We start from the raw sequence: 25,183 nt of genomic DNA, 5'->3' as shown, positions 1-25,183 counted from the left end.
AGAGAGAGATCACAAGTAGGCAGAGAGGCAGGCAGAGAGAGAGGGGGAAGCAGGCTCCCTACTGAGCAGAGAGCTGGATGCAGGGCTCGATCCCAGGACTCTGAGACCGTGACCTGAGCTGAAGGCAGAGGCTTAACGTTCTGAGCCACCCAGGTGCCCCAGACCTAATTTTTTAAAAACATTTATTTATTTATTTTAGAGAAAGAGAGCATGCATGAGTCAGAGGAGGGTAAGGGGACAGGCAGAGAGAGAGAGAGAGAGAGAAGCAGACTCCCCGCTGAGCACAGAGCCTGACATGGGGCTTGATCTCACAGCCCTGAGATCATGACCTGAGCCAAAATCAAGAGTTGGACGCTGAACCAACTGAGCCACACAGGTGCCCCTGTAACCTAATCTTCTGAGAAATAATGGAATATATGCTTAGCATACTGTGAGCTTATTATACAAGGAAACAGAAGTCTAACTGTGGACTAGATCATTTTAGCCTTGCCCTGTAAAATTAAAATAATTTAGTCATAGTTTTACTGGATTTGGAGGCTGAGAAATTTAATATATTTCTGATCCAAATTTAATGAAATCAAATGTGTTAGAAACAAAGCAAGGTGGGCTCTTAAGTTAAATGAGGCTTGAGCTGTACTGGAGAAGACACAGCATTTGGAGATATACTGTGTGCATGTATGTGTGTGTGTGTGTGTGTATTCAACATGAGCCTATTATGTTGCAAAAACAAAACAAAACAAAAACACCATGCAAACAGACATGGTATTAACAAATACTTGTGTACAGAAGAGGGGAGGTAATCGGTTCATTGTATTCTGCATAGCCAGACCACATCTGGAGTATTGAATTCCTTTCTGGGCATTGACCACATGAAACATGCCAAGTCAGGGTAAATAGGAAAAGGGTCTGGAAACCTAATCACATGAGGGGATGTTTGGATTGGAAAGGAGAATAACAGGGAGGCATTTCAAATATCTGAATAGTAGTCAAATAAAACAGGGAAAAAATTATCCTCTGCAGTTCCATAGCAAGGAAAAAGCACTTGAGGAAGCGTTGGGAACCTGAGGTCCAGTGTTGGCCTTGCAGACCCTTGCTGTGTGCCTGTGGATAGTCACATGGTGCTCTGAGCCTCAGTTTCCAAACCAGAAAAGGGGAGAAGGATCTTCTAACAGATAAAGCCATTCTTAAACAGAATGGTGCCTGCCAAGGTGTGTCCTTCGCTGCTGAAGTAGGTAAGCAGGAGTGAGAGTCCTCTCTCTCTCAAGGATTGGCAGGAAGGATTTCCATATGGAAGGAAGCTGGATTCCCTATCACTTCAGACTGTACATGCGAAGGGATCAGGTTATCTACAGACTCATGGTGCACAGCAGGTAGCTGAATATGTTTTATTAGATAGATAGAAGGAAGACTACTAAGATTCTATAATTTTACGATTCTTCTCTAGATGGCAGGGACATTTGAGTGTTCTATAGAGTATATAACACCTTAATAAATTATACATAATTATAATCATATCCTTCTTTACCTTGAGATTTAGAGGCATGAAAATATTTTTCAATGCAGTGCTCTTTAAAATAACTTTGGTGAATGGTTATGTTCCACAAAAAACACTGCATACATTGGGATGGGAATTTAAAAAAATAACCTACATGTTAGAAGCCCACTGATAATGTATTTAACCAGAATTGGGAGAAGTGTTCTGGACAGCCTTCCTGTGTGGCCAGAACCTAGAGTCAAAGCCACCTAGTGATAATTTATTACTAGTGATTTTCTAGGATTAAGCAGTGTTAGGACCCTCTGTCATCTGTCATAATCTTATCTATTAGACACAGCCACCAAGAGATACTTTGCACTCCCTTTGGCTTAGAATGTCTCCCATGCTGATGCAGAGCCTCTATGATTGTACTGCTTGGCTGATTCTTTGATGTTAGACATGAAGACCCAAGAGCAATTGGTAACATTAATCAAGGAGGTTGTGTAACCCAGTGGTTACACATGTAGATTCTAGAGCCTTACTTCCTTTGTTCAAATCCCATATAAGAGAAAGCAAGTTATTGGAACTCTCTGTGCCTCAGTTTAGTCTCCTCATACTTAATGTAGGGACTAAATGAAATTCTATATGTGAAACAGCTAATGCCTAGCACACAACAGAAACATCAAACGTCACCGTTATTAGCATCCTGCTGTATATTACGGGATATCAAAAGCTCAGGGAAGTAAGACACAGAGACGCCTGCAGAAATAAGGCATAAGCCTAGGGGGCGCTCCTCAGCCCACCTGCACAGTGGAAGCCTTCCTCCAGTTGGCAGGTCCTTGAGCAGCCATCTCCGCTCAGAAGGTCCCCATCATCACACTCTTCTCCCAGGCTCCTAGAAGGTAAAAATATACATTCTCATACACATACATGTATAAAATAATTTTTCTTGTTCAGTTACCCTTATTTTAAGTTCTTAAAATTCCCAATTATTTATTAAGGAGTACAAGTTGGAGAAAAGCAGGAGTTAAAAATGTTTTTATGGAAAAAGTAGCTCGTGGCTCAGAAACCTCTAGGAGATCCACGAGGGTCCTGCCAGTGTTTCCGGTGGACGGCATTAAGATAGAAAACGCCTACCAGCCCTATGATGAGTGAAGTCTTAGAAACGGTTGGTTTGGTGAGGAGGAAACCTGCTGGTCTATATATCGTTCTGTTTTCTATTCATTTTTACCTGATAATTTTTTTTAAAGATTTTATTTATTTATTTGACAGAGAGAAACACAGCAAGAGAGGGAACACAAGGAGGGGAAGTGAGAGAGGGAGAAGAAGCAGGCTTCCTGCCGAGGAGGGAGCCTGATTCGGGGCTCCATCCCTGGACGCTGGGATCATGGCCTGAGCCGAAGGCAGACACTTAACCAACTGAGGCACCCAGGCGCCGCTTTACCTGATATTTCTTTATGTTTTCATTGTTTTCTTCTATGTGCAGTTGTTGTTAAACTTAGGATTTTGTAGAACTGAAAGCTCCTGTTCTGTATACCAAGAGACTCAGCAGCCTGAGTGCTGCCAGGTCAGCCAGGGCAAAGCTGAGGCTCCGTCTTGGTCCTCACTCCCTACTACCACCTGGTGGCAGCTATCATGTATTGCAGGGGAGACTTGAATACTGGGAGAAGAAAAATGTCTTTGTTTTGTTTCGAACCTGGAACACTGACACAGCTGATGACTAATTTGGATTGGGGTGGGAGAGTTAGTTTAGACTGGGGATACAAGAATCATACCATGAGAACAAAACGGATAACACAAATGTGGCCATTGTAAAGTGGATTGAGGGTTGGAGTGCCTGGGTGGCTCAGTTGCTTGTGCATCTGCTTCTTGATTTTTGGCTCAGGGCCTGCTCTCTGGGTCCTGGATTGGGCTTTGTGCTCAGCGGGGAGTCGGCTGGAGATTTTCTCCCTCTCCCTTTCCCTCTGACTCTCCCTCCACTCTCTCTCTCTCTCTCTCATTCACCCGCTCTCTCAAATAAATAAATCTTAAAAAAAAAAAAGGATTGAGGGGGTACCATTTTTTTTCTTTTTGACTTTGCACCATGTCCACAACAGACACATATTTTAACTCAAGTAGATAAACGGTACTGGTATGCTAATGTGTTTTCAGACCCAGGACATGACTAACTGTTGTTTAAAGGACACCTCCTCACGAGGACAGAGTAAAGACTAAGTAATTAGATATGAGGATGCTTTAAACGGAACTAAAAGCATGCTATAAATGCAATTATATAATGATATTTTAAATGGTAGGACGTAAATGGAGAAAAGATAACAGAGCTATGAAAAACATGATTGAAGAAATTAAGGAAACTTCAAATTCCTTTTTATTTTGAAGACAATCTCGACAGTTAATACAAGCATGTTGTATATCCTCTCACACTCTGCTGTCCAGCAGAAACAGGAGAGCCATACATAACACCTTTGATTTTCTAGTAGTCACATTAGGAAAAACAAAAAGTAGAATTAGTTTTGATGCCACATTTCATCTAACCCAATATATCCAAAATACTGCCATTTCAGTATGTAATCAGTATAAAAACTCTTAATGAAGCATATTTCATTCTTTCTTACGCATCCTATGTCTTCAAAATCTGCTGCGTATTTTTCATACCTGAGTTCAAACACTTGACCTGCATTTGGATTCACCTACCCAAGTTGTTCCAAGTGTACTTAAAAGTTTTCTGATAACTGAATGAATTTTTAAAATTACTTAAAATGAAATAAAATTCCATTTCTTAGCTGCATTTGCCACATGGCAGAGGCTCAGCAGCACACGTGGCTGAGGTGTCCCTCCTTGGACAGACTGAGATGTTCACTTCCAAACAAATGCGGCTCATAAGCTCAGGGCCTGCCCTCTCCTTGTTTTGGCAGTCTGACTGCAGGGTTCTCCAATGTGACAAAAACATCTATTAACATTAGAGTCTCAGGATGACTTCTGGGGGATCTGTGATTCCCTTAGATTGAATCTATACACTTCTCAGATTTAAAGCAGTGGGTTAAACAACTTGTGTCTCTCCTTGTTGTGTGTATAGTGGAGGGCCTCCAGCGGCGACAAAGCTACAATTCAGAGACACCTTCTCACTGGAAGGCAGAACAAAGCATGACTCTTTACAGAGAGGGAGGACAGACAGAAGTGTAAAGGAGCGTTTGGATGAGGGATCTTGTGAGGCCCAGGAGCAAAGCAGCGGCTGCTTCAGGTGAAGCTGTTTGGAGGCACAGGAAAGAATGTGTAAGAGCAAGTTGGGAAGATGGCTCTTCGCCCTGCGTGCCCCAGACCCCCAGGCAGATGTGGCGTCCGGGGGCCTCAAGGTGGCCTCCATCAGGGAACTGCTGGATGAGAGGCTACAACGTAGGGCAGAGTGTTTTGCTTGAGGAGGGCTCTGGCTGGGGAGTAGTGGTAACCAAGCTCCTCAAACAGCTTAAGGGGCAGGTGGCAGGCTTGGAGGCAGTTGGAGCAGGACAGCATTCTGTGCCTATGTGAGGCATCCCCCACTGAGATGGAGGAAGGGAGATGGAAAGCTGAGACCCAGTGAGGCAGAAGGTGGCAGCCAGCTAGCAAGGTCTGGGTGTTAGCAAGGTTTGGCTTATACCAAATGTTAAAGATCTTAAAGATCAAGATAAGAAGAAGTGTTTATTGATTGCTAAATGATGGGAGGCGATCCCAAGAAAGGCTACAGAAGTTTTCCTATGAGGGCCTCAGGATACCATGTCTTTTCACCTAGTCTGGGAAATTAAAAATAGGCCATCTTATTAAGATGCAGAATTAAAGACAAATCACAGTGCCTGGTCACCCAGCCTCCTACATCCCCAGCTCTATATAACTAACATATTAGGATTGATGAGCATTCAGTACAGATGCCTATAGGGCAACTGGCGGGACATGGGAATCTTCAGTGCTAGATTTGGGAAAGTCCTAGATACACCAGAGTGAATTAGACACCTAGGCTGATATCACAAATGGGAAACAGAAAGAGGAACATGGTATGTTCAGAAGCCAAACTAGTGATTTCATCTTTACCTTGGTGGTTTTACAGAATGGATGTAAATTACACTATAATCAAGTCTTCCAGGGGCCAAATGAGTCAATGAAACTCAAAAGGCTATTCCAAACTTTCCTCAGGTCACACAGCTCCTTAGTGTAAGATGGGCCACTGATCCAGAGGGTCCCCTCACATTGTCTGTTAGCATCATCTGACAAGTCACCTTCTCCCCTATAAACTCCTTCTCTCAATCACTGCCCAGCAGCTGTCCTCTGAAACCTTAAGTGCTGTTCCCTCCCGAGAATCAGCCCCAGTATCTCAGTCCTCTGTGGGTGAGTTCTAAGTAAAAGTGAGCTTTTCCTTAACTAAGATGTGGGTGACCTCTCAAGATCACCACCAGGTCCTAGATCTTGTTTAATGCTAGAATCACACAGTGCCCCCAATTTCCAGAACAAGTCAAACTAAAACTCAAGAGGAACCCTCCCAGTCCAAGCCGGGCAGGGCATTCTTGCTCACACATTCTCAGGCACCCGATACTCACCCCGCCACCTTCCCATCTCCGCAGTAAGGCGCTCCATGGATATGGCTCAGTGGAGGCGAAGCTTCTCCCAGTTCTGTCCCAGCTTCAGCTTGAACTTGGTATTGATACTTCTGCCCTGGTGTGACCTCCCTGTGGAAACCAATGAGCCGTGACCACTACATCCAGAAAGTGCGATGTTGCCCTTGGGTCCTTCACAGGTGGTTTACGGGGATTTAGAAGATATTTTATGGGGAACATCAAGGTTAAACAAATGTCGCATTATGTGAAACAGAGATCAGGGCACAGAGTCCTACCCAGCAGCAGAATGTTTGGAAGCATATTGGGTTTTGTGTTCCCAGTATGGTCTAGTGATTGTGCAACAAATACCGGCTGAGCTACCACCGAATTAAATAATGGTCCTGCCGAGTCTAGGAGGATGGCATTTCAAGTATACCTTGATTGGGTAAAAAAAAATCAACAAGTAACTATTGGGAAACTAGTCTTCTGTACCCTTGAAGTCATCAAAGAAACTGAAGTGGAAAGCTGCGGTGTTTGGACTCAACAAGGCCCTTCCCTGGTCTGTGGATCACAGTTTTCTCATCTCTCAAGAGAATTCTTATCTTAAAGAGACAGAGTCCTTAGAGGTAAAGAAGACCTCTCCCAGAAGGAGGTGAGAACACCTTCCACCATCATTTCGAGGATGCCAGAAATCCTACAGCTAGAAATATGTTAAATTACTCCCCACCTCTAAACCTGCCAAAATGCATAGATGCCAGAAATGGAGTTTTACTGGTTGACATCAGAGATGGAAGGAATTTATCAAACTCTCTCTAGAACCCAAGTACACTGATCAGGTGGAGAGCATGAGAGAGTGAACATTTAAGTGAGGTCAGGGGCTCAAGAGAGCTCAAGAATTTCCAGAAGCAAATTCTCCCCTTTTCCTCTTGTCTAGTACCTGCCATAATTGGAAAACAACTGCCAAAGTCAAGCGAGAATGGGCGTGACTTAGGGGACAAGATCTCAAAATGTTGTTGGGACTGCCCCAAAGGTCGCTGTCACTCTCCTGCCAAGACTCTTTCTTCTTCAACAGATTCTTCAACTCAGCCACAAAGCCTCCACTCTCACTCTTAATGGTGCAAACAGCAAATGGGAAATATCACGGGGTTTCAAAAACATCTTTAAAAACCTCCGCATTGGGTTTTAGTTACTTTAATAGGAAAGACACCTAAATATTAAAGACTTCTACATTTCCACATCAGCTTTCTTTAGCTGGGAGTGCCAGATATTTCCAAAGCAAAACCAATTTCATATCCTCATCCATTTCAACAGCTTCCCTTTTTAGGGTCGTTTCTCACACAGTCACATGTGAAAATCTCATCCTGCAGCTGGGAAAGGACTGGCTGGTAGTGTCAACATGTGTTTACCCCTCCTGTGGAGAAAACTCAGCAGCAGGTAGCCCAACCTTCAATGATCTGAATTTATAAGAGGCAGTTAGTCACTAAGGAAAGGGAACCAAAATGAGACTCGTAAAATTGGATTTTAATCTTGAGTCTGCCATGACTAGCTCTGTTCAGTCAAATTAAGGTTAATTCTTAGTTTTCTCATCCATAAAATGGGATATTATTGACCTTAAAGGTTGTGTGTGGGTGTGTGTACACGTGTGTATCTGTGTATGAGTGTGTGTGTGGATATCAGTTTAGATGCCAAATGTCATTTTATAACAGACTTCTTAGAGGAGCTCAAAACCCCATTTTTGCTTTAAAAATCTGTCCCATGATCTCGCTTTTCATTTGCATTAGCTTTGTGTCCATTCAATGTCTTCTAGGTCTGGGTCAGAGAGCAAATAGGAAAAGAAAAATGTAGTAAAAGCTCAAAATGAACAATGCCCTCTACTTTGGCGTAGCTGTGGTAGACTACAAAATGGCCACAGTTCCTTCTTCCCAGGTTCACGCCCCTCTGCACTGTGACTTTACTGTTCCTCCCATCAAGAGATAGAGCCCATTTTGCTACCTCTTGAATCTGGAATTAGCTGTGTGACTTGCTTTGGCCAGAGGGACATTATCGTGAGTAACGTCTGAGCATGTGGGGGGCTTGCCCTCTCCGCTGCTAGAGCCCTCCCACCACCACAAGAACAAGCCCACACAAAGCCTACCAGGGAATGAGAGGTCATAGGGAAAGAGGCCTTCATCTACCTGGCCACTCCAGCCCCCAGTATGCATACGAGCTTGTCTCAGACCATCTACAGTGCCAGTCCTGATGAGAGCCAACCCATAGAATCATGAAAAACAGTGTTTGTTGGTTTAACCCACTTTGTTCTGTGATTATTTCCAATGTAGCAAAAACTAATATAACACTTCCAATACAACTTTTATTTTACCTCCGAGTCTCTGAGGAAAATGACAAGGCAGGGGTAATTTGCCTTTGGAGATATTAACCTCCCACTTGAACTCTTGAACTTTTCTGAGCCAATGACCCTACCTTAGTCTGTGTCCCCACCATTGAGCACACAGTGCCAGGAACATGGCAGAACTCACTAAGCATAGAAGAAAGAGGAAGAGGGGATTTGGAAGAAAGAGAGAGAGAGAAAGAGGGAGGAGGAAGAGAGGGATACATGAAACACAAATCAGAAATGAGTCTTGAAATGAAGCAGTATCTGCAGGACCCTTAGCTTCCTTGCTTAGCTATGGAGGAGTTGACTATGTCCTCAAATGTTAGTGGAGCAGTGGCACATTATCCAAAAGTTACAACAAGGAAGCAGAAATTCAACTGTGTCACCAGATAGAAGTTGACTCTGATCAACTTATTTGTGGCAAATACTCTCAGTCCAGCAGAAGCTCCTAGTATAAGAACCTCCTTTTTCCAAAATCCTAATGATGGCAATATTAATCAGACCACCTGCTTGCCCCTTTCTGGGAAATATTTTTCTTCATCTCAGATATGCCACTTTAGAATAAAATCTTCTCTGAGATTCCGAATATTTCTCCAACTAAAGGCAGGTCAGAATGGAAAAAGTGGGGGAAAAGGGAAGCAAAACCCATTCCCAAAGCCCCAAGAAGCCCCAGGGTTTAAAAAGCCCTTCTGCCCAACTCACACATCTGTGAACTTCCTGTGAGGATCTTTCACCACCATGGGCAAGCCACTGGCAAATGGGGGCTCACGGAGAACCTGGTACTTCACAGGCCTGCAGCCAGAGCACAAGGGACTGTGGGGCTGGGAAGTCAGCAGAGCTGCATCAATTTCCATCCGCTCATCAAAGGTGTAGACTTTCACCCCCAAGACCTTCCCATCAACATGCAGTTTGATGGTTAGTGGGGTGTCACAGAAAGTGTCTAAGGGGCCCAGATGCACAGAATCCTGGTGTTCCAGCAAGATCTCTGTATCAAAGAGTGCCTGCGAGGAGTCCATGGAGAGGTAGGTGACCCAAAGGGTAAGGGTATCAGCTTGGACCGGGTGCTGGAAGAGCAGCTCCAGGCTACAGCCTTCCGCAGGGCAGGGGACCGTCATGTTCATATGGTACAGATGGAGCTCAGGACTCCAGGCCTGCAAGCTCGGCTCACAGGGCTGGTCCACGTCTGGAGGCCCTGAGGGAGATGAACAGAAAGACAGATGTGTTAGGAACTGCCCTGAGGTCTGAAAAGGAGTAGCTCTTATGAGCAACCAGAAAGAAGAACGAGGAAGGAGCTTTGAGCTAATGCCTACAGAAGCTGGTCAACTGAATGGGTTAGCTCTTAAGTACTAGAGAGGACAAAGGTGTAACGATGTAAAAACATTCTGTCTTGCTCCATAGCCCCTCCACATGATGCCTTTCATAAGAGGAGTCTAGCAAGGCATTAGGAATAGAGAGGCCCAGACCCCTGGTGGAAACATGAGGCTGATGCGGAAAAGGCAAGTCATGTCCTTCAAGAGTCCTTGAGCAGAGAATTATTTGTACTTAGTTTATTCATAATTTAGGACAAACCACTACTTTTGAAAGCCTGTTTTACTTATGAATAAGGCCAATGTTTGTTTTGGTGTGTCATTATATTCTATTTAACTAGGCTCCTCAGAAAACTTTTTTATTCCCTAAGATCACACCTTAGCAGCCCTTTCAACTGATTGCTATCCAAATTTTAAAACCACACTTTGAATTTTCCCTTTTAGTTCAGGTATGTGTGAGCAGTTAGGTCACTCATGGAAGTATTTGGAAGTATTTGGTCACACATGGAAGAAATTGCAGGCAGGAAATAGAAATATGTATTCTTGAATGGGGTAAAAATGGCGATGTGGTAAAATGAGATGGTAGAAAGTCAAATATTGGAACTGTATTAAGGTCAGTTCTATGAAAAAATCATCTACCAGGTTGTTTTTCTTCCATATCACATAAGGGGAAATTAAGGAGAAAAGTGCTAAGTTAGGAATCAGCAGAGTGATACTCTAATCAGTGCTGTGCCCTTAGCTGTGTGACCGTGGCAAGTCTTTATGAAGCCTCGATTTCCTCACTTCTGAAATAAGCACTATTTAGCCCCTGGCCTACTAGAATAGTGTGGAAGAGCCATACGGTGTTCCCTAGAAATACAAATGGAATTATTTAGTCTTCAGAATTTGGAAAATAAAGAATATTTCAAAGCCCAGAGGAAACAAGTTCAAATGTGTGTGTGTGTGTGTGTGTGTGTTACATCTCACAGACCTTACCATCTTTTGCCTCTATTGTGAATCCATTCATTCATTTATTCATCCATTCAACAAAAATTGACTGTGTACCTCTTTCACACCTAGCACTGATGTGGGTATTGGATATAGGGTGGCAAACAAGAAAGATAATAGATAAAAGATAAAAGCCCTCCTAATCCTTATGGTAGGGTGATAAATACAAAACCAAATTGATAAAGTGGTAATGGCATTTTTGAAGAAAAACAAAGAAGGATAAAAGACTAGAGAATAAAGGGGTAGGACCAGGGTCTCTTTTAGATTAGGGAGCCAAGGAGATTCTCTCCAGAAAGATGACATTTAAGTAGGAAATGTGTCTGGTTCAATTTCCTATTCTGCATAGAATTTTAGAAAGTGGTTGGTATTCATGAAGTGTCATTAAATATATTTAGATCATATCTGCAGATACATGTGTTTGTGCACTCTGCTGGGGATTCAATCACTTTCGTTGTGTATATTTTAAATATGACTTGGGTCTCCATCTTTTCAAAGCAAAGGAAGGCCAGTATTTCTTAGCAGTATTTTCCAATAGCTATCCCCCAAAAACCAGCAGGGTAAAAGCCCTTGGAAGCCACCCCAACACCAGTGTTGTCTCAGAAAGTTTTTATTATGATCTCACGTTCAGACATGAACTGGAGGCCTTCAAAGTTGACCTGGTTTGCCTCAAGACACAATTAGAACCCAGAACTTATTCCTTTCACCTCCACAACATAACTTTAAATTTTGCCAAGAATTAAAAAGAGAGAAGTGCAGGGCCAGGGAGTTGAATGGGAATTAGACCACTGGCACAGGACAATTTGTTTGCCACAGAGATGGCCTTTTATGAAAAGCCAATCTCTACATGAGTCCAGCACAATACCAATGTGAGTTTTATAGTCACTTTCCATTCTTCCTTGAAAACTCTCATTGGAAAAAAGTTCCATAAGGTCAATCAAAATCAAGTACATTGTCTCCCTCCCAATTTCTCCTGGAGGCTCCTGCCATTTGAGTAACTAGGAGCTCAAGGAGACATTTCACAGATGCTGTTGACTCTAAAACCAATGTCCTCCTTTTTTTTTTTTTTTTTTTTGGTCAGAGTCAAAACAGCAAACCAGCTCAAGTAGGACTGTGTCCAACTCATCTTACTAAGTAGTTTTTAGGATCTTAAGGAATACAAGAGAAGGAAAAAGATGATAACTAGGTAAACAATGAAGATGGCGGTCATAGAAGACACTAAGCCATTCAACAGAAGTTGTTAAAACTCATCAACAACATTTTTCGGATTGAACTGTGATAACATTCATGCTTTAATTTGTCCTACAGGCCTTGATATAATATGTGAGTGAGTATTAACTGAGAAGTAGGGTGAGGACCAGGAAAAGGGACAGCTAAAAACATTTGCCCCTCCTAGAGCCTAAGATTACATCCAAAGCACAACCAGTACCAGGGATTAATAGACTCATAAAATAACATAGATGAGAACGATCAGTTTGGAACACCTAGTCCACCCCACCCCCACCCAGACCAGCTTGGGCTGTACATCAATGTTCCTTGCAATGTGTTCTCTATTACTCTCCTGATAGAGATCAGCTTACACTGTTATGTGGCAAGGCTGCTTCATGGCCGGTAGGTGTGCGTAACATGGAACGCCTGAGCTCTCCCCATGAAGTCAGCCCCTGAGCTCAGCTGTCTTCTCCATCCCTCTGTCCTCTACACTGACCTTTGCTTCACCACAGCCATTGGGCCTCCATGCTAAGCACATGGGGGACACACAAAGGTACCAGGCAGTCTTTCCCAGGCCCCTGGAGATATCCAGCAAGTCACACACGTACACAGACGTGCGTGTATACACACACAACCTTTTTCTCACCATGCCACCATTCCACCCTTTACCCCTACCCCCATTCTCGGCAGCTACCAAGTATAAACAAAAAAGCTATGGTCCTTTACCCACAGCCTCCTCTGGAGTCCAGTACCCTGAGGAGTCACACACACGCCGGGAAGAAGCTGTGTGCACGTACTGACGGAACGTCCCATCTTCAGTGCAGGCACCACACACACTGCCCGGGACCCTGCAAAGAAAAGAGGGAAGGGAGGTGAGGGGAAGTGGTAGGATGAACTGGGATCACAAAATTCAGAAGGCCTCTGGGGGTGGGGAGTGGTGATGGGCATTGAGGCCCTAGGGGATACGTGGGAACACAACGATTTCTCAGCTCATTTCCTTCTTATGTGAACCTCATCTTTTAAAAATTCACAGTGACATGAAAATCTCAGGGTAATGAAGGAGAAGAATTTAACTAAGTCATAAAGGAAGCCTGTGGAGATGAAAGTGGTCAGCTTCCATCCTAGGAACATTCAACACAAAATAATTATAATCTGAATCTTTCAACACAAAAATCCTTACTAGGCTGACTTTCTGTAAGTCATCCAAAGGCCCCTTACATTCCCCCAACTAAAACAGACAGCAATTTTCAGAGTAAACTTATTAGCTATATGTGGTCTTGTGTTTTAAACTCCCTACTTTAAATCACATACATAAAATAAAAGTTATGTGAAATGTGATGCCCCTTGGCTATGCATCACCTATGGGAAGCATGTCCAAATCTCTTACCATGATCCAAAGTTCTTCACTAGCTAACTCCAGCCTTACTCACTTGAGCTCTTCTATGAACGTATGTTCCCAGCACAATGAACAAATCACCTTTCCTCAAATACAACATTCATGTGAAATATGCTCTTTTCTCTCCTGAAAAATACTTTTCAAGGCTCTCTGCTTAGCGTTCTCATCCTTCAAAACCCATTCAAATGTAACCTTGGCAGTGGCACTTAGTTTTACTCCTCAGCATGGTGGGCACACTCTCCTCTACACACCCACCACAGCTTCTGGCTCCTGTCTTGGGGCATTGCTCTGTGGTGTTGAAAATCCCACTCCCATTCTCTCCTTTGCCTGTGAACAGGTCCACACCAAGCTCTGTTCTTTCTGCCCCCAGCAGTTAGCACAGGGACTGACCTCAGCAGTCCTTCTGTGAGAGCTTGTTTTATGGGCATCCCTGAGACTACTAGTACAGTTTACAAAGAGCCCTTTAACCACTAAATAACAAAGGGAGACGAGGCTCCTCTCTGATACTTAGAGTCTTTTCAGGAGCCCAACTGTGAATGATGCATCTGAAAATGAAGACAGCAAGTCAAGTTCCCTCACAGGTAGAGAGAGAAACTGAATAGCTTGTAATATATTAGAAAAATAACATAATTGGTAAATAGAGGTAATAATTACGTTACCAGCTCCCTTTTTTTCCCAGCTCTCATTTCTAAGCACCTTATCTGCCTAGCATTGTGCCACTAGGTGCTTTTCATAAATGATCTCTAATCCCTATGAGAACTCAGTGTTTACAAATGAGGACACTCAGGCTCAGAGAGATTAGGTCAACTGCCTAAGGTCACAGAAAGTTCCTTCGTTCCTTTGAGCAAGTTCCCCCAAACCCTCAAGTGTCCAGCACTTTGGCAATGAAAAGGTGCAGATACATCCAACCTCTGACTCCAATCAGCACCCACTTCTGGTGCGGACACAACTCCAAACCACATTTCCTTGATGTACTTGGCCTCTCCGGGCTGCCGCTGAGTGCGTGGTTGGGCTCCTCTCTGACATAAGAATTCCAAATACCTACTGGGGAGGAGTAAACATAACTCCAAGTGTGACACAAATCGCTGGGTATGTGACGTGAGTCTCCCCGACACACGTGTTGGGAGGCCTCTGCGCAGTGGCCCACCTCGCTGAGAGAAGGAAGCAAATTACAGCCTTTTCTGCCAACAGACTCGCAGCATGCCAGTACTGATGTCTGCTTTATCGTAACGTTTGTACCAGAGGGAGAATTGAGAGATTAAATTGTTTACATGTGTTATATAAACTGATACAAAACTCCAGTCTGCGCATGCCCCCAGAGGACTTATTACTGTTCAGCCAGTCCGACCAAAGCCTCACGGGGTCACCCTTGCAGGAAGAGGATTCTTAAACACATCCCATTTGTTGACTCACAGATGGAGCCCATGAGAGCTTGGGTGCTGATGACAATCAGAACTGCTTTGTAGGGTCCTTAAGTTCTAAGTGATGTCATGCACTAAGCATACATTGAGGTATCTAGGACAGGTACCAAGATCCAGAAGGCTGGGAACACCACTTTGAAAAAGGATTTGCTGTCTTCCTCCCATCCCTGTCTCTTCCTGTCTTCTCTGCCAGGCTTCTAGGAAAGATGGAGAACATGGAAATGTGCTCCAGGGACATCCGGCTCCGTGGCCGGGGCCTGATACCCAGTGGGGAAGGGTGACACCTAGAAGAGGGGCTATCTGCGTGCTGCATGGGAAGCTTTAAGGTCAGAGAAACAATCTATATGGGTTTCCTATTTCGGAAATCCCAGCGGATGCCCCACATTCACCTCTATTCAATTGTGGGGTCTTGGGCTAGCCCCCAAGTGCTTCTCCGTGCCTTGGTTTCCTAACTCACACGGCTTGTGCTCACCTCAAGGATCAGATCAGACACCTGCCGGTAAAACACACCGCACAACGCTTCACACAAAGATGGACCAGAGATGAGAGCCCCTGTCATTATTGCAAACACAGGGGCCGGTCTTGAGAGTAGAGAGCCTGCACAGGCCGCCAAGATGGAGTTCTGGCCCTGCTCGGGGAAACCACATTCCTCAACCTCCCACCAACGGTCCGATGTGCCACTTTTCCTTCCTCTTTCCCTTTTTACAAAACTTTCCCTGGTATTCACACATACCAATATGCAAAGGATAAATAAAAGCTAATTTTAGATATAATGACTCTCTTTTAAAAACACGTATCGGGTGTCCGTGGTGGCAGGCCCAGAGACCGAGATGCAAAAGACAGTCCTTCCCTAAGGAGTTGTGGTGGAGAGGGGCAAACAGGGAAATACCCGGATAATGACTCCACAAGGCAGCAGCCCCAAGTGGGACAGGCACCGGGCACGGCAGGAAGCGGAGAAGGCATCAGAAACACCACGCAAGCTGGTGAAGGCCCCATGCACACGTGTGGCAGACCCCCGGCCCCCAGAACAGCCTGAAGGAAGGTTCCTCACCTCCTTTCCACCAACACCACTGTGCAGGGAGCAGGCCCCTGCTTGTCCACAATGGCTGACCTGGGCAGATAGCAAAGGCCACCTCTGCTTTGTCAGGTCGTCTTTATCACATTCGTCAACCTCTTCATGGCTCCTGGAAGCCTGCCAGCTGTGACATTCCAGAGGAAACACGTGCCCGGCCCCTCGCCAAGGAGTGAGTACACAAGATGAGCCTCTGGCTTACCTGAGCACCCTGTGAGCTCCACTAAGGAGACGGAGGCAGGATGGGGCCGGGAGGGGCAGCCCTGAGCAGTTGTGCACGTGTTGATTAATCGTTCCACACCGGGGCTCCCCCCACTCCACGTTCTTCCCCTCGTGCACAGGAAATGCCACAGAGAACACAGAGCGGCTGGCCTGGGGCAAGCGCCTCTCTCTCACCTGTCATACACAACCCCACTGATTGGAGGAAGCCAGTGGATGGTGAGGGAGGTGTGGGTCTGCCCGATGACCATGGGTGGGATGGGAATGGGGGTGGGCTTCCGACTTTGACTCCACTGCTGATACACAAGATCCAAATAGCAGTGCATCCGGGCCACCTGGTTCGGGGTGAAGCTGTCGGTGCAGTCGTCATCTGTGGAGACAAAAAAAAAAAAAAAAAAAGGGAATAAGAGAGATAAAGGTCTTAACTTGGAAAGAGCACCAAGACAGGAGGGAGGTCTGCCTGGCTTGTGCCCTAAGTCACTAGCACCCAATACAATGCCTCACATTCAGCGGGTTCCGTTAAGACTTGCCAAATGACTAAATGTATTCTGTTCCAGAGAGTATCAAAGCTGCAAGTGGGAAAGAGAAGGCACAGAATAGCACTTGCTTATCCCTAAAGCAGGACCATTACCCTGCTGTTGGACTGAGTCAGGGAAAGACTCATGCCCTGGGGCAGAAGATTGCTCCTAGCTGAAGGTTACTTATTCAGGAAACCACAAGATGGCAGTGTTTCAGCATATGGCCTTTTTATTCATGACCGTTTCTGGAGTTGCAGACACCTGCTTTATGCCTGGTGACTCTACCAAGGTTAGGGGGATTCAGTGGAGATGGTCGAGGAAATAGGGAACCAAAACATCGAGGATACAGTAGGGCTGGGAGTGGAGGTCTCAAGCTTATTTCTGGAGCCGGCAACATCTCCCTATTAGACATAATTTTCATAGGGATGGAAAGGAGTTATCTTAGTTTTAGGGTCACAGGGCTGGGAAAGGACTTATCTTAGTTTTAGGGCCTTTTTAAATGAGAGCACGCTAGTCAGATACTGCCCCCGATTCTCAGATGTTTTCACAGCTCTGGCTTCTGCATCCCATTGTCTGGTCTCCCTGGCAAGGGCCACTGTGTGCTAGTTGGGGGAGGCAGGGATGCTGGTCCTCATGAATTCAATGCACCTGAATTATACACCAAAATGAGACATGGATGGAAATATATTGATAAGTCACGAGCAGGACCAGCTCACCACTCTTTTCTTCCCTTCAAAGGCATGACCAAGGTCTTGGGAATTTATCCTTATTATTTTTTTCTTTTTTTGGATAGTCCTAGAATTTATCACCAAACAAGCCCCTGGGCTTTACTGAAAAAATCATTTCCTTCCTTCTCCTTAGAATAAATCATCAAATCAAATCAGTCCTTACTCGTAGGGATAAATTTGAGTCCATTATCAAGAGACTATGATTAGTACTACTTTTTGCCAGAAATGAGGAAGGTGAAAGAGGACAGGAAGAGACATAATCCAGGATAACAAGACCAAATAATAGGGTTGTTTCCAGGACCAGGAGAGTAGAACCATTTTTTAAATGAGACAGTATTTTTTTTTTTTTTTGGTAGACAAGCTGAGAATCAGCCCATGGGGCTAATGCTCAAGGAAGCAAGTCTGATACCTTAAATAAAAATAACAAAATAAAGAGGTATCCTGATCTTGAGCTTAAAATTAACCAGGTCCATCTTCTTGACCACCAACTGCAAAAACAAATAGCACAGAGCCACTTTGACCCAGGAACTTCTTTCCCCATCACTATTTGAGTCTACTTTGGAATGAATGCCTAAGAACATGGCTAAGAACAAAAATAACCAAGTTCTAAGGAACAAAGGAATTTCAAGAGAGCTTTTGGTTTTGTCCCCTTTTTAAACTGTCCAAGATAAAAGTGCATTCTTTCCATCTTTCGCAGAGGAGAATCCAGTCCACAAGACCTCTTAATATCTTTATATTTCTTTAAGTTCTTCAAAGTCATGAGAAAAAAGAATATGCTGTGATAAGTATCTCTGGCATAAATGACCGACCACTTCACAGTCCTTCCCACCTCCCACACCTCCACAGCCCACCCCAGCCACAAAGGGCTCCCATGTAATCGTAATAGAAAATATTCCCATCAAGACTGGTGTGGTACCTGTATAGCTCATGTAGTTGCTGAATGGAGCCCCAGGGAAGTGGGTGAAGCCACAGGTGTCATTGACAGGCTCTGGGTCCTGGCACAGCTTACTCTTGGGAGTAGGGGCAGTGTCGGCACAGAGGTCTCCCGTATCCATGGACGGCACTGTCTCCCTACAGGGGTCATCACAGGATTCCCTCTCACTGACCCCTTTGAAGACATGGTAGAGTCCCAGGACATGCCCCACTTCATGGATCATAATGTTGGTATGGCCAGGCATGCCATAATAGGCTGGGTTGAGGACAACGCCACCTGCAACGGAAGGTTTGGAAAACATCTCTAAGCATGTAATGAATAGCAACCCCCGATCCTTAATTATGGCTTCTGGTAAACACCGTGTTCTATTTCAGCTTCTAAGGGAACACTTTAGAACTTCTAGTGGTGTTCAGTCCCTGCTCTTCCCTTTGGTCACAAACACCCTCTAAGCTAATCAATAAACATGTCTTTAACCCCTAGCATAGATGAGCGCTGTACTGGAAGGCAGGATTAGCACTAAAGATGACATGACATGGTAGAGGGCCAGGATTCTCAGGGCTGACTACACATTAATATCACCTAGTGGAGTTAAAAAACACAGATGTCCTAAAGACCTAAACGTAAGACCTGAAACTATAAAAATCCTAGAGGAGAGCACAGACAGTAATATCTCTGACATTGGCTGTAGCAACATTTTTCTAGATATGTCTCCTGTGGCGAGGGAAAGAAAAGCATAAATAAACAATTGAGACTGTATCAAAATAAAAAGCTTTTGCAGTGAAGGAAACAATCAATAAAACTAAAAGGCAACCAACTGAATAGGAAAATATTTACAAATGACACATCTGATAAAGGGCTAATATATCCAAAATATATGAAGAACTCATACAACTCAACACCCCCCAAAATAAATAATCCTATTTAAAAAATAGGCAGAATAAATGAACAGACATTTGTCAAAGAAGACATCCAGATGACCAACAGACACATGAAAAGATGTTCAACATCACTCATCATCAGGGGAACACTAGGAGGGGATTTCATCTCATACCTGTCAGAATGGCTACAATCTAAAACACAGGAAACAAGTATTGAGGAAGGTGTGGAGAAATGGGAACCCTCTTGCACTGTTGGTGGGAATGTAAATTGGTGCAGCCATTCTGGAGAACAGTTACGGAGATTCCTCAAAAATTTAAAAAGAGAACTATTCTACTATCCAGTAATCGCCACTGGGTACTTACCCCTAACCTACAAAAATACTAATTCAAAGGGATACATACACCCTTATGTCTATAGCAGCATTATCTATCATAGCCAAATTATGGAAGCAGTCCAAGTGTCCATTGATAGATGAATGGATAAAGAAGAATGGAATATATATACACAATGGAAGAATATGTGTGTGTGTATATATATATACAGACATACACACACACATATGCATACACACATGTATACACAATGGAATATATATATACACAATGGAAGAATATGTGTGTGTGTATATATATATACAGACATATACACACACATTCATACACACACATATACACAATGGAATATATATACACAATGGAAGAGTATGTGTGTGTATACACATGCACACACACACACATACACACACACAGGAACATTATTCAGCCATTAAAAAGAATGAAATCTTGCCATTTGCAACAACATGAATGGAGCTAGAGACTATCATGCTAAGCGAAATATGTCAGTCAGAGAAAGGCAAATACCATATGATTTCACTCATATGTGAAACTTAAGAAACAAAACAAATGAGCAAAGGACAAAAAAGAGAAAGATAAGCCAAGAAACAGACTCCTAACTACAGAAAACAAAATGATGGTTACCAGAGGAGAGGTGGGTGGGAGAGTGGCCAAAATAGGCGATGGCGATTAAAGAGTATGCTTGTTGTGATGAACACTAGGTGATGTATGGAATTGTTGAACCACTGTACTGTATACCTGACACTAATATAACACTATATGTTAACTATACTGGGATTAAAGTAAAAGAAAAAATTAAAAATCCACTACACTGATAGAAATGTAAATTAGTAAAATTATGGAAAAGAGAATGGATATTCCCCAATCTATGTTTAATTATAATTAATTCATTTAAAAAATAAACTTATATGTAGAAGCAAAAACAAACAAAACCCCACAGATGTCCAAACGCTAGTCCAGATGAAATGAATCCAAATATTCAAAGATGAGGATACGTGCCTCAGTATCTTTTTAAAAGATTTTATTTATTTATTCATTCATTCATTCATTTGACAGAGAGAGGGGATACAAGCAGGGGGATTGGCAGACAGAGTGAGAAGCAGACTTCTCGCTGAGCAGAGAGCCTGATGTGGGGCTATATCCCAGGACCCTGGGATCATGACCTGAGCCAAAGGCAGACACTTAACCAACTGAGCCACACAGGCATCCTGCCTCAGTATTTTTTTAAACTTCTCCAGTTGAGTTCCACTGTCTGGGTGAAAGCATATGGGGTTTAGAGCCAGGGAAGTCTGGGTCTGAACCCTGACTCTTCACATATCAGTTCTGAGTTCTTGAACACCTATTTGACCTTCTAGAACCTCAGTTTTATTGTCTGTAAAGTGAAGATGATGACACCTACTTCTTGGTTTTTGTAGGTTTGGGTTTTCTAAAGCATTTGCCACACCATAGGAGTTTAGTAATGACAGTTACATGTGCTGCTTGTGATTTCATGATCCCTACTCACAAGGAGCCAACAACCATTGAGACAAAAGACAAGTCCAACCAAACAATCATGCAATTCAGAATGTCAGGACTGCAGAATGTCAGGACTGCAGAACTGCAGGAATATGACCCATCCTCACTTCCCCAAAATCTCTCCAAACACCAGGGGAGGTGTTTCAGAGAAAAGTTCATTGGAATCAATCTGGGCTTGGATTAAAGTAGTAGTATCATTGTAACTTTACAAAAGGAAAGGCTAAAGACTTCTAAGTGCCCCAATTTCTATGTGTCTAGCTTCCCAATCCCCACTTTCCAATCCCCACTTCCTTCCTCTCCCCATGTTTGAAACCAATTGACCTTCTTTCTTTGTCTCCAAAAATTGGCAGGATCAGGCCTCATCCTCATCTCTAAGACCTGAAACAGGTCATGTCAAGAGCTCTAGAGCAACCCTCTCCGGTTGTATTTCCAGGCTGCACCTGCCCCTCTATCCCAGATCTGATCCCAATTCCCAAGACTTGCTTCATTCATCCTACCTGAGCCCTCTCTCTCTCAATATCCTAGTGAGTACAGCAGTCCCCCCAAAAGAACAGCCCTGCCTCTCTTTCTCAGGATCATATTCCAGGGATTGTTTCTCATTCCTGAATTCTATGTGATGCCCTACAGACAACTACATACATGGCTTTATGGGTAGAGCAGAATCACAGGGTATCTGGTGCCACACCCACTGGTTTTTGCAATAAGTGACTCAGTCTGCCCAGGTAGTTACTACCTCACTGCAAAATGGCAGTTTCGAAATTCAAGTTTGAGCTTCTTCCCTTCTACTCAGACAAGTTGACATTAACCAAGCCATGCCAAGACCCATCCTGAAATAATACTGTCTACTCTCACATGTAAAACAGAGCCAGACCTTGTCTCCCTTGTGTATCTATCACTTCCAATAAAAGTTCTTGTTCTCCAACATTAACCCTTTTTCCTTTTATAAAATTGTCTTCTGAATGTTTCTCTCATTTATGAATCATTATGTCAGCATAATGTTAAAGTAATTTGAAAACATCTATTTCAGTAACAACCAGAATGCCCCATATCTGAATAAAGCCACCAAAATACAGCATTTCCACATTTCAAGATGCCAACCCTTGATGTTTACATCATCTGCAGTACTATTCATCATCAAAGTTCATAAGCCATTATGCTCTCTGCTCTCCTTCACTCACATCAGCAAAGGTACTCTAAGTGCACGGTGTTGTGTCTAAGCACCTTCACTCCCTTACAGCTTCCTCCACCAGACCCCTTCCCCCTACATGCACTTAACCTCTTTCCCTCTTCCTTTCCCTTCCCCAGATCTAAGCAAGGTTTAGATTTTTTTAAAAAATCAGACATAAATAGGACTTTGAAAGGCTACAATTCACCTATAAATGATCCACATGGAGTAGATAGTTCTTTCTAAATCATGCGGTATCCCATGGTTAAGCAGGCTTGAGAAAAAAGCAGCATGGCACACCCACCTCCTGCAGATTTACAGGTGCCTAAGAATTGTTCTGCTAAAGGCCCTGAGAAGCCCTGCAGCAATTCTGTATAACCCTTTACTTCCCAAACTAATTTGAATAGAATCTGTTTGGTGTAGAATACCTTTTGACATATAGAGCACAATTCATGGAACACTACCAAAGACAAAGAAAACTCCCAATCAATAGTTATTTTCTACCCATATGTATGGCCAGTCCACTCCAAGTCCTCTTGGGATCTTCTCCAGTGATAGGAGAAAGGGTAACGTTATAGGGGCACCTGGGTAGCTGAGTTGGTTAAGCATCTGCATTTGGCTCTGGGTCATGATCTCAGGGTCCTAGGATCAAGGCCTGAGTCAGTTGGGCTCCCTGCTCAGTGAGGTGCCTGCTTCTCCCTTTCCTTCGACTGTTCCCCCTGCTTGTATGCTCTCTCTTGCTCTCTCTCTCAAATAAATAAATAAAATTTTTTAACTAAAATATTAATAAGAAGAAAGTGGTTATACCTGAACAGAAATAAGACTCTGAGAAGAAGGCATGGCAAAAATAGGAAAGAGGGATGACTGGGAGTGTGGTCTTGGGGACACTGGAGGAGGATATGTGGGTGGCCATTATAATAGTGGGTGTCTCATCGACCTCCAGAAGTTTTTGCCTCCACCCCAAAAGAGATATTTACAAATCTAGAATATTTTCCTTTCAATAAACCAATTTATTTATAAGGAAAGGAAGAAACATAAAATGCAAATCCTCAACGCACCCAGCAAATCTCCTCCACACCAATGACAGGTGGCCAGGGTTTTCCTCCATAGCACTTGTAATGTACATTCTCCAAACAGGAGAATATAAATTTAGCCACACAACATTTAAATTTTAATTAAAAACATAAACCTTTTAACCCACTTGCTGTTACATTTTTTAATTCCAGAAAGATGGGACTTTTGCCCCCCAATCACTGTATGGAACACAGAATACTAAGCTTAGTTGCTATGTGTGTATTAGATAGAATATTGTATATTCTAATTTAGAATTAAGTGCTCTGTACATCAATACATGTTGAGGGAAAAGCCGAAGGTCCTCTTACAGTAATTCTGCTCGCTAGAGCCCAAGTGATTACGAAATTGCACTAGACCGGAACTTAAGGAACCTGGAACATGGTCCTTATACTAACTAGCTGTATGACCTTGGCTCTGCTCTTTCCCTAGGTTACCTGCAAAATGAGGACGTTAGCCAGGCTTGTCACTAAGAGTCCCTCCTAGTCTCACCCTGTGGTGCTAAGAGCTCACATCCAGGACCATGTGAGATAATCAGAATACCAGGTGAAGAAAAACTTGTATTATCATGGATCTTCACCTTGTAGCTTGTGTTCCAAGACTCCCACCTCTCAGGAGCCTGAGGGGAAGGGAAACCCTGCCATAAGCAGCCACAGACATTCTACCCTCAGATCTGCTAGATTTTCAAGTGATCCCGATTCACTGCCTCCTGGTCCTCATGTCCTCCCCTTCATCTCCCTTGGGCATGGGGCCCCACACGGCTCTTCTAATCACCCTTCACTCCAACTAAAATAAACTTGTGAAATTATTAAGGGATTGGGTTTTAATCACACACATACACTCATGTGGGTAGGAGAGGGGAAGCATTAATTTATTTCATGGTTTAGTTTACCAAAGTTCTTTCATGTTTTGATAAAAATCCCTCTCAACACACACAAACACACACACACACAGAGGCATTCACACCAAAGCCTGGGTGAAGCGTAAAGTCTTGCAGCCAAAAATCTAAAAAGAAGAATGTGAGAACTTCTTTTCATTAAGAAGAAACAAGACCTGAGAGATAGTAAGTAAAAGACGGAGTCCCCAGACTAGCAACCCCCTTTTGCCATCTCTGTTATATGTGTCTGACCAAGGAAGGTCCAAGGAGCTGTGGATTCCCACCTGCTGAGGGAAATGTGCAATTCTTTTCCAGGAGCAACTCAACAGGAATAGTAAGAAGATAGTACAAAATGCTACTTTCCCGTTCCTATTCTATGTTAAAGTTTTTAAAAAGCAGCAACATCTTCTGACACTGATACCTATGCGCATACGTTCCTCCAACTCCATCACTAGCGTGAGTCAGGCTTTGAGTGGTTCCAGGTGGGTCCGTAGAGCACTTCACAGAAGCCTCACACACAAGACCTTTGTACTGACCTTGGCTCCTCCTTTGGCTATGGACACTCACTGGAAATGTATGGATCCTTATCTTTGGGAATATTCCTTAAAAGCTCTCAAAGCTATTTCCCAATCTGTTTCATGGTAATATGAGAGTTCTTACCTCAAAGGGTTGTTAGGGAGATTGAAATAGTGATATAGACAAATAAGCATTTAGCTTATTTTCTGGAACAAAGTAATCCCAAATGTATATTCCACCATTTCTCAATATCACTATAATTAGATAATGTAGCCTGGCCACACAGGCTCGTTTGCCCCCACCTCTTGTTGGCTTCCTCCTAACCATCTTCATTCATCAAGAAAATGGGAAGGCAAGGTCTGGCCACAAACAGGGCAGACTTTCCAGAATAAAACCAAGCATCTCCAGGCAAGGGAGACAAACATTCCACACAAGGAGCTCTGATTTGACCCTAGGTTGCTCGAACTTTGTTTCCATGTTGTTCTGTTCCTGAGACCCACGGGCACCCAGAAGACAGACAAGACTTGGACAAAGTTACAAACAGACAAGTGTCCATTCAATCCACAGAAAAAACACTGATATTCAAAAATTATCTGTGATAGCTTAAAATTG

The 25,183-nt window shown here is 43.5% G+C and overlaps 1 protein-coding gene across 1 annotated transcript in view; it reads right to left on the bottom strand.

Annotated features, from left to right (window-relative positions):
- Window positions 1-25,183, bottom strand: part of PAPPA2 (pappalysin 2) — a 273,728-nt gene that overhangs the window by 127,986 nt on the left and 120,559 nt on the right. The window contains exons 4-9 of the mRNA XM_032838777.1: window positions 18,178-18,471; window positions 16,193-16,385; window positions 12,634-12,755; window positions 9,110-9,599; window positions 6,040-6,168; window positions 2,278-2,369 (exon numbers count right to left, since the gene is read on the bottom strand). Coding sequence (XP_032694668.1) covers window positions 2,278-2,369; window positions 6,040-6,168; window positions 9,110-9,599; window positions 12,634-12,755; window positions 16,193-16,385; window positions 18,178-18,471 — 1,320 coding nt within the window. The remainder of the gene's footprint in view (window positions 1-2,277; window positions 2,370-6,039; window positions 6,169-9,109; window positions 9,600-12,633; window positions 12,756-16,192; window positions 16,386-18,177; window positions 18,472-25,183) is intronic.

Source organism: Lontra canadensis, unplaced genomic scaffold, assembly GCF_010015895.1.
Source record: "Lontra canadensis isolate GAN:19392208 unplaced genomic scaffold, GSC_riverotter_1.0 scaffold106, whole genome shotgun sequence".
Taxonomy (NCBI): domain Eukaryota; kingdom Metazoa; phylum Chordata; class Mammalia; order Carnivora; family Mustelidae; genus Lontra; species Lontra canadensis.
Note: the sequence above shows the minus strand (reverse complement) of the source record. Positions and strands in the feature narration are given on the sequence as shown.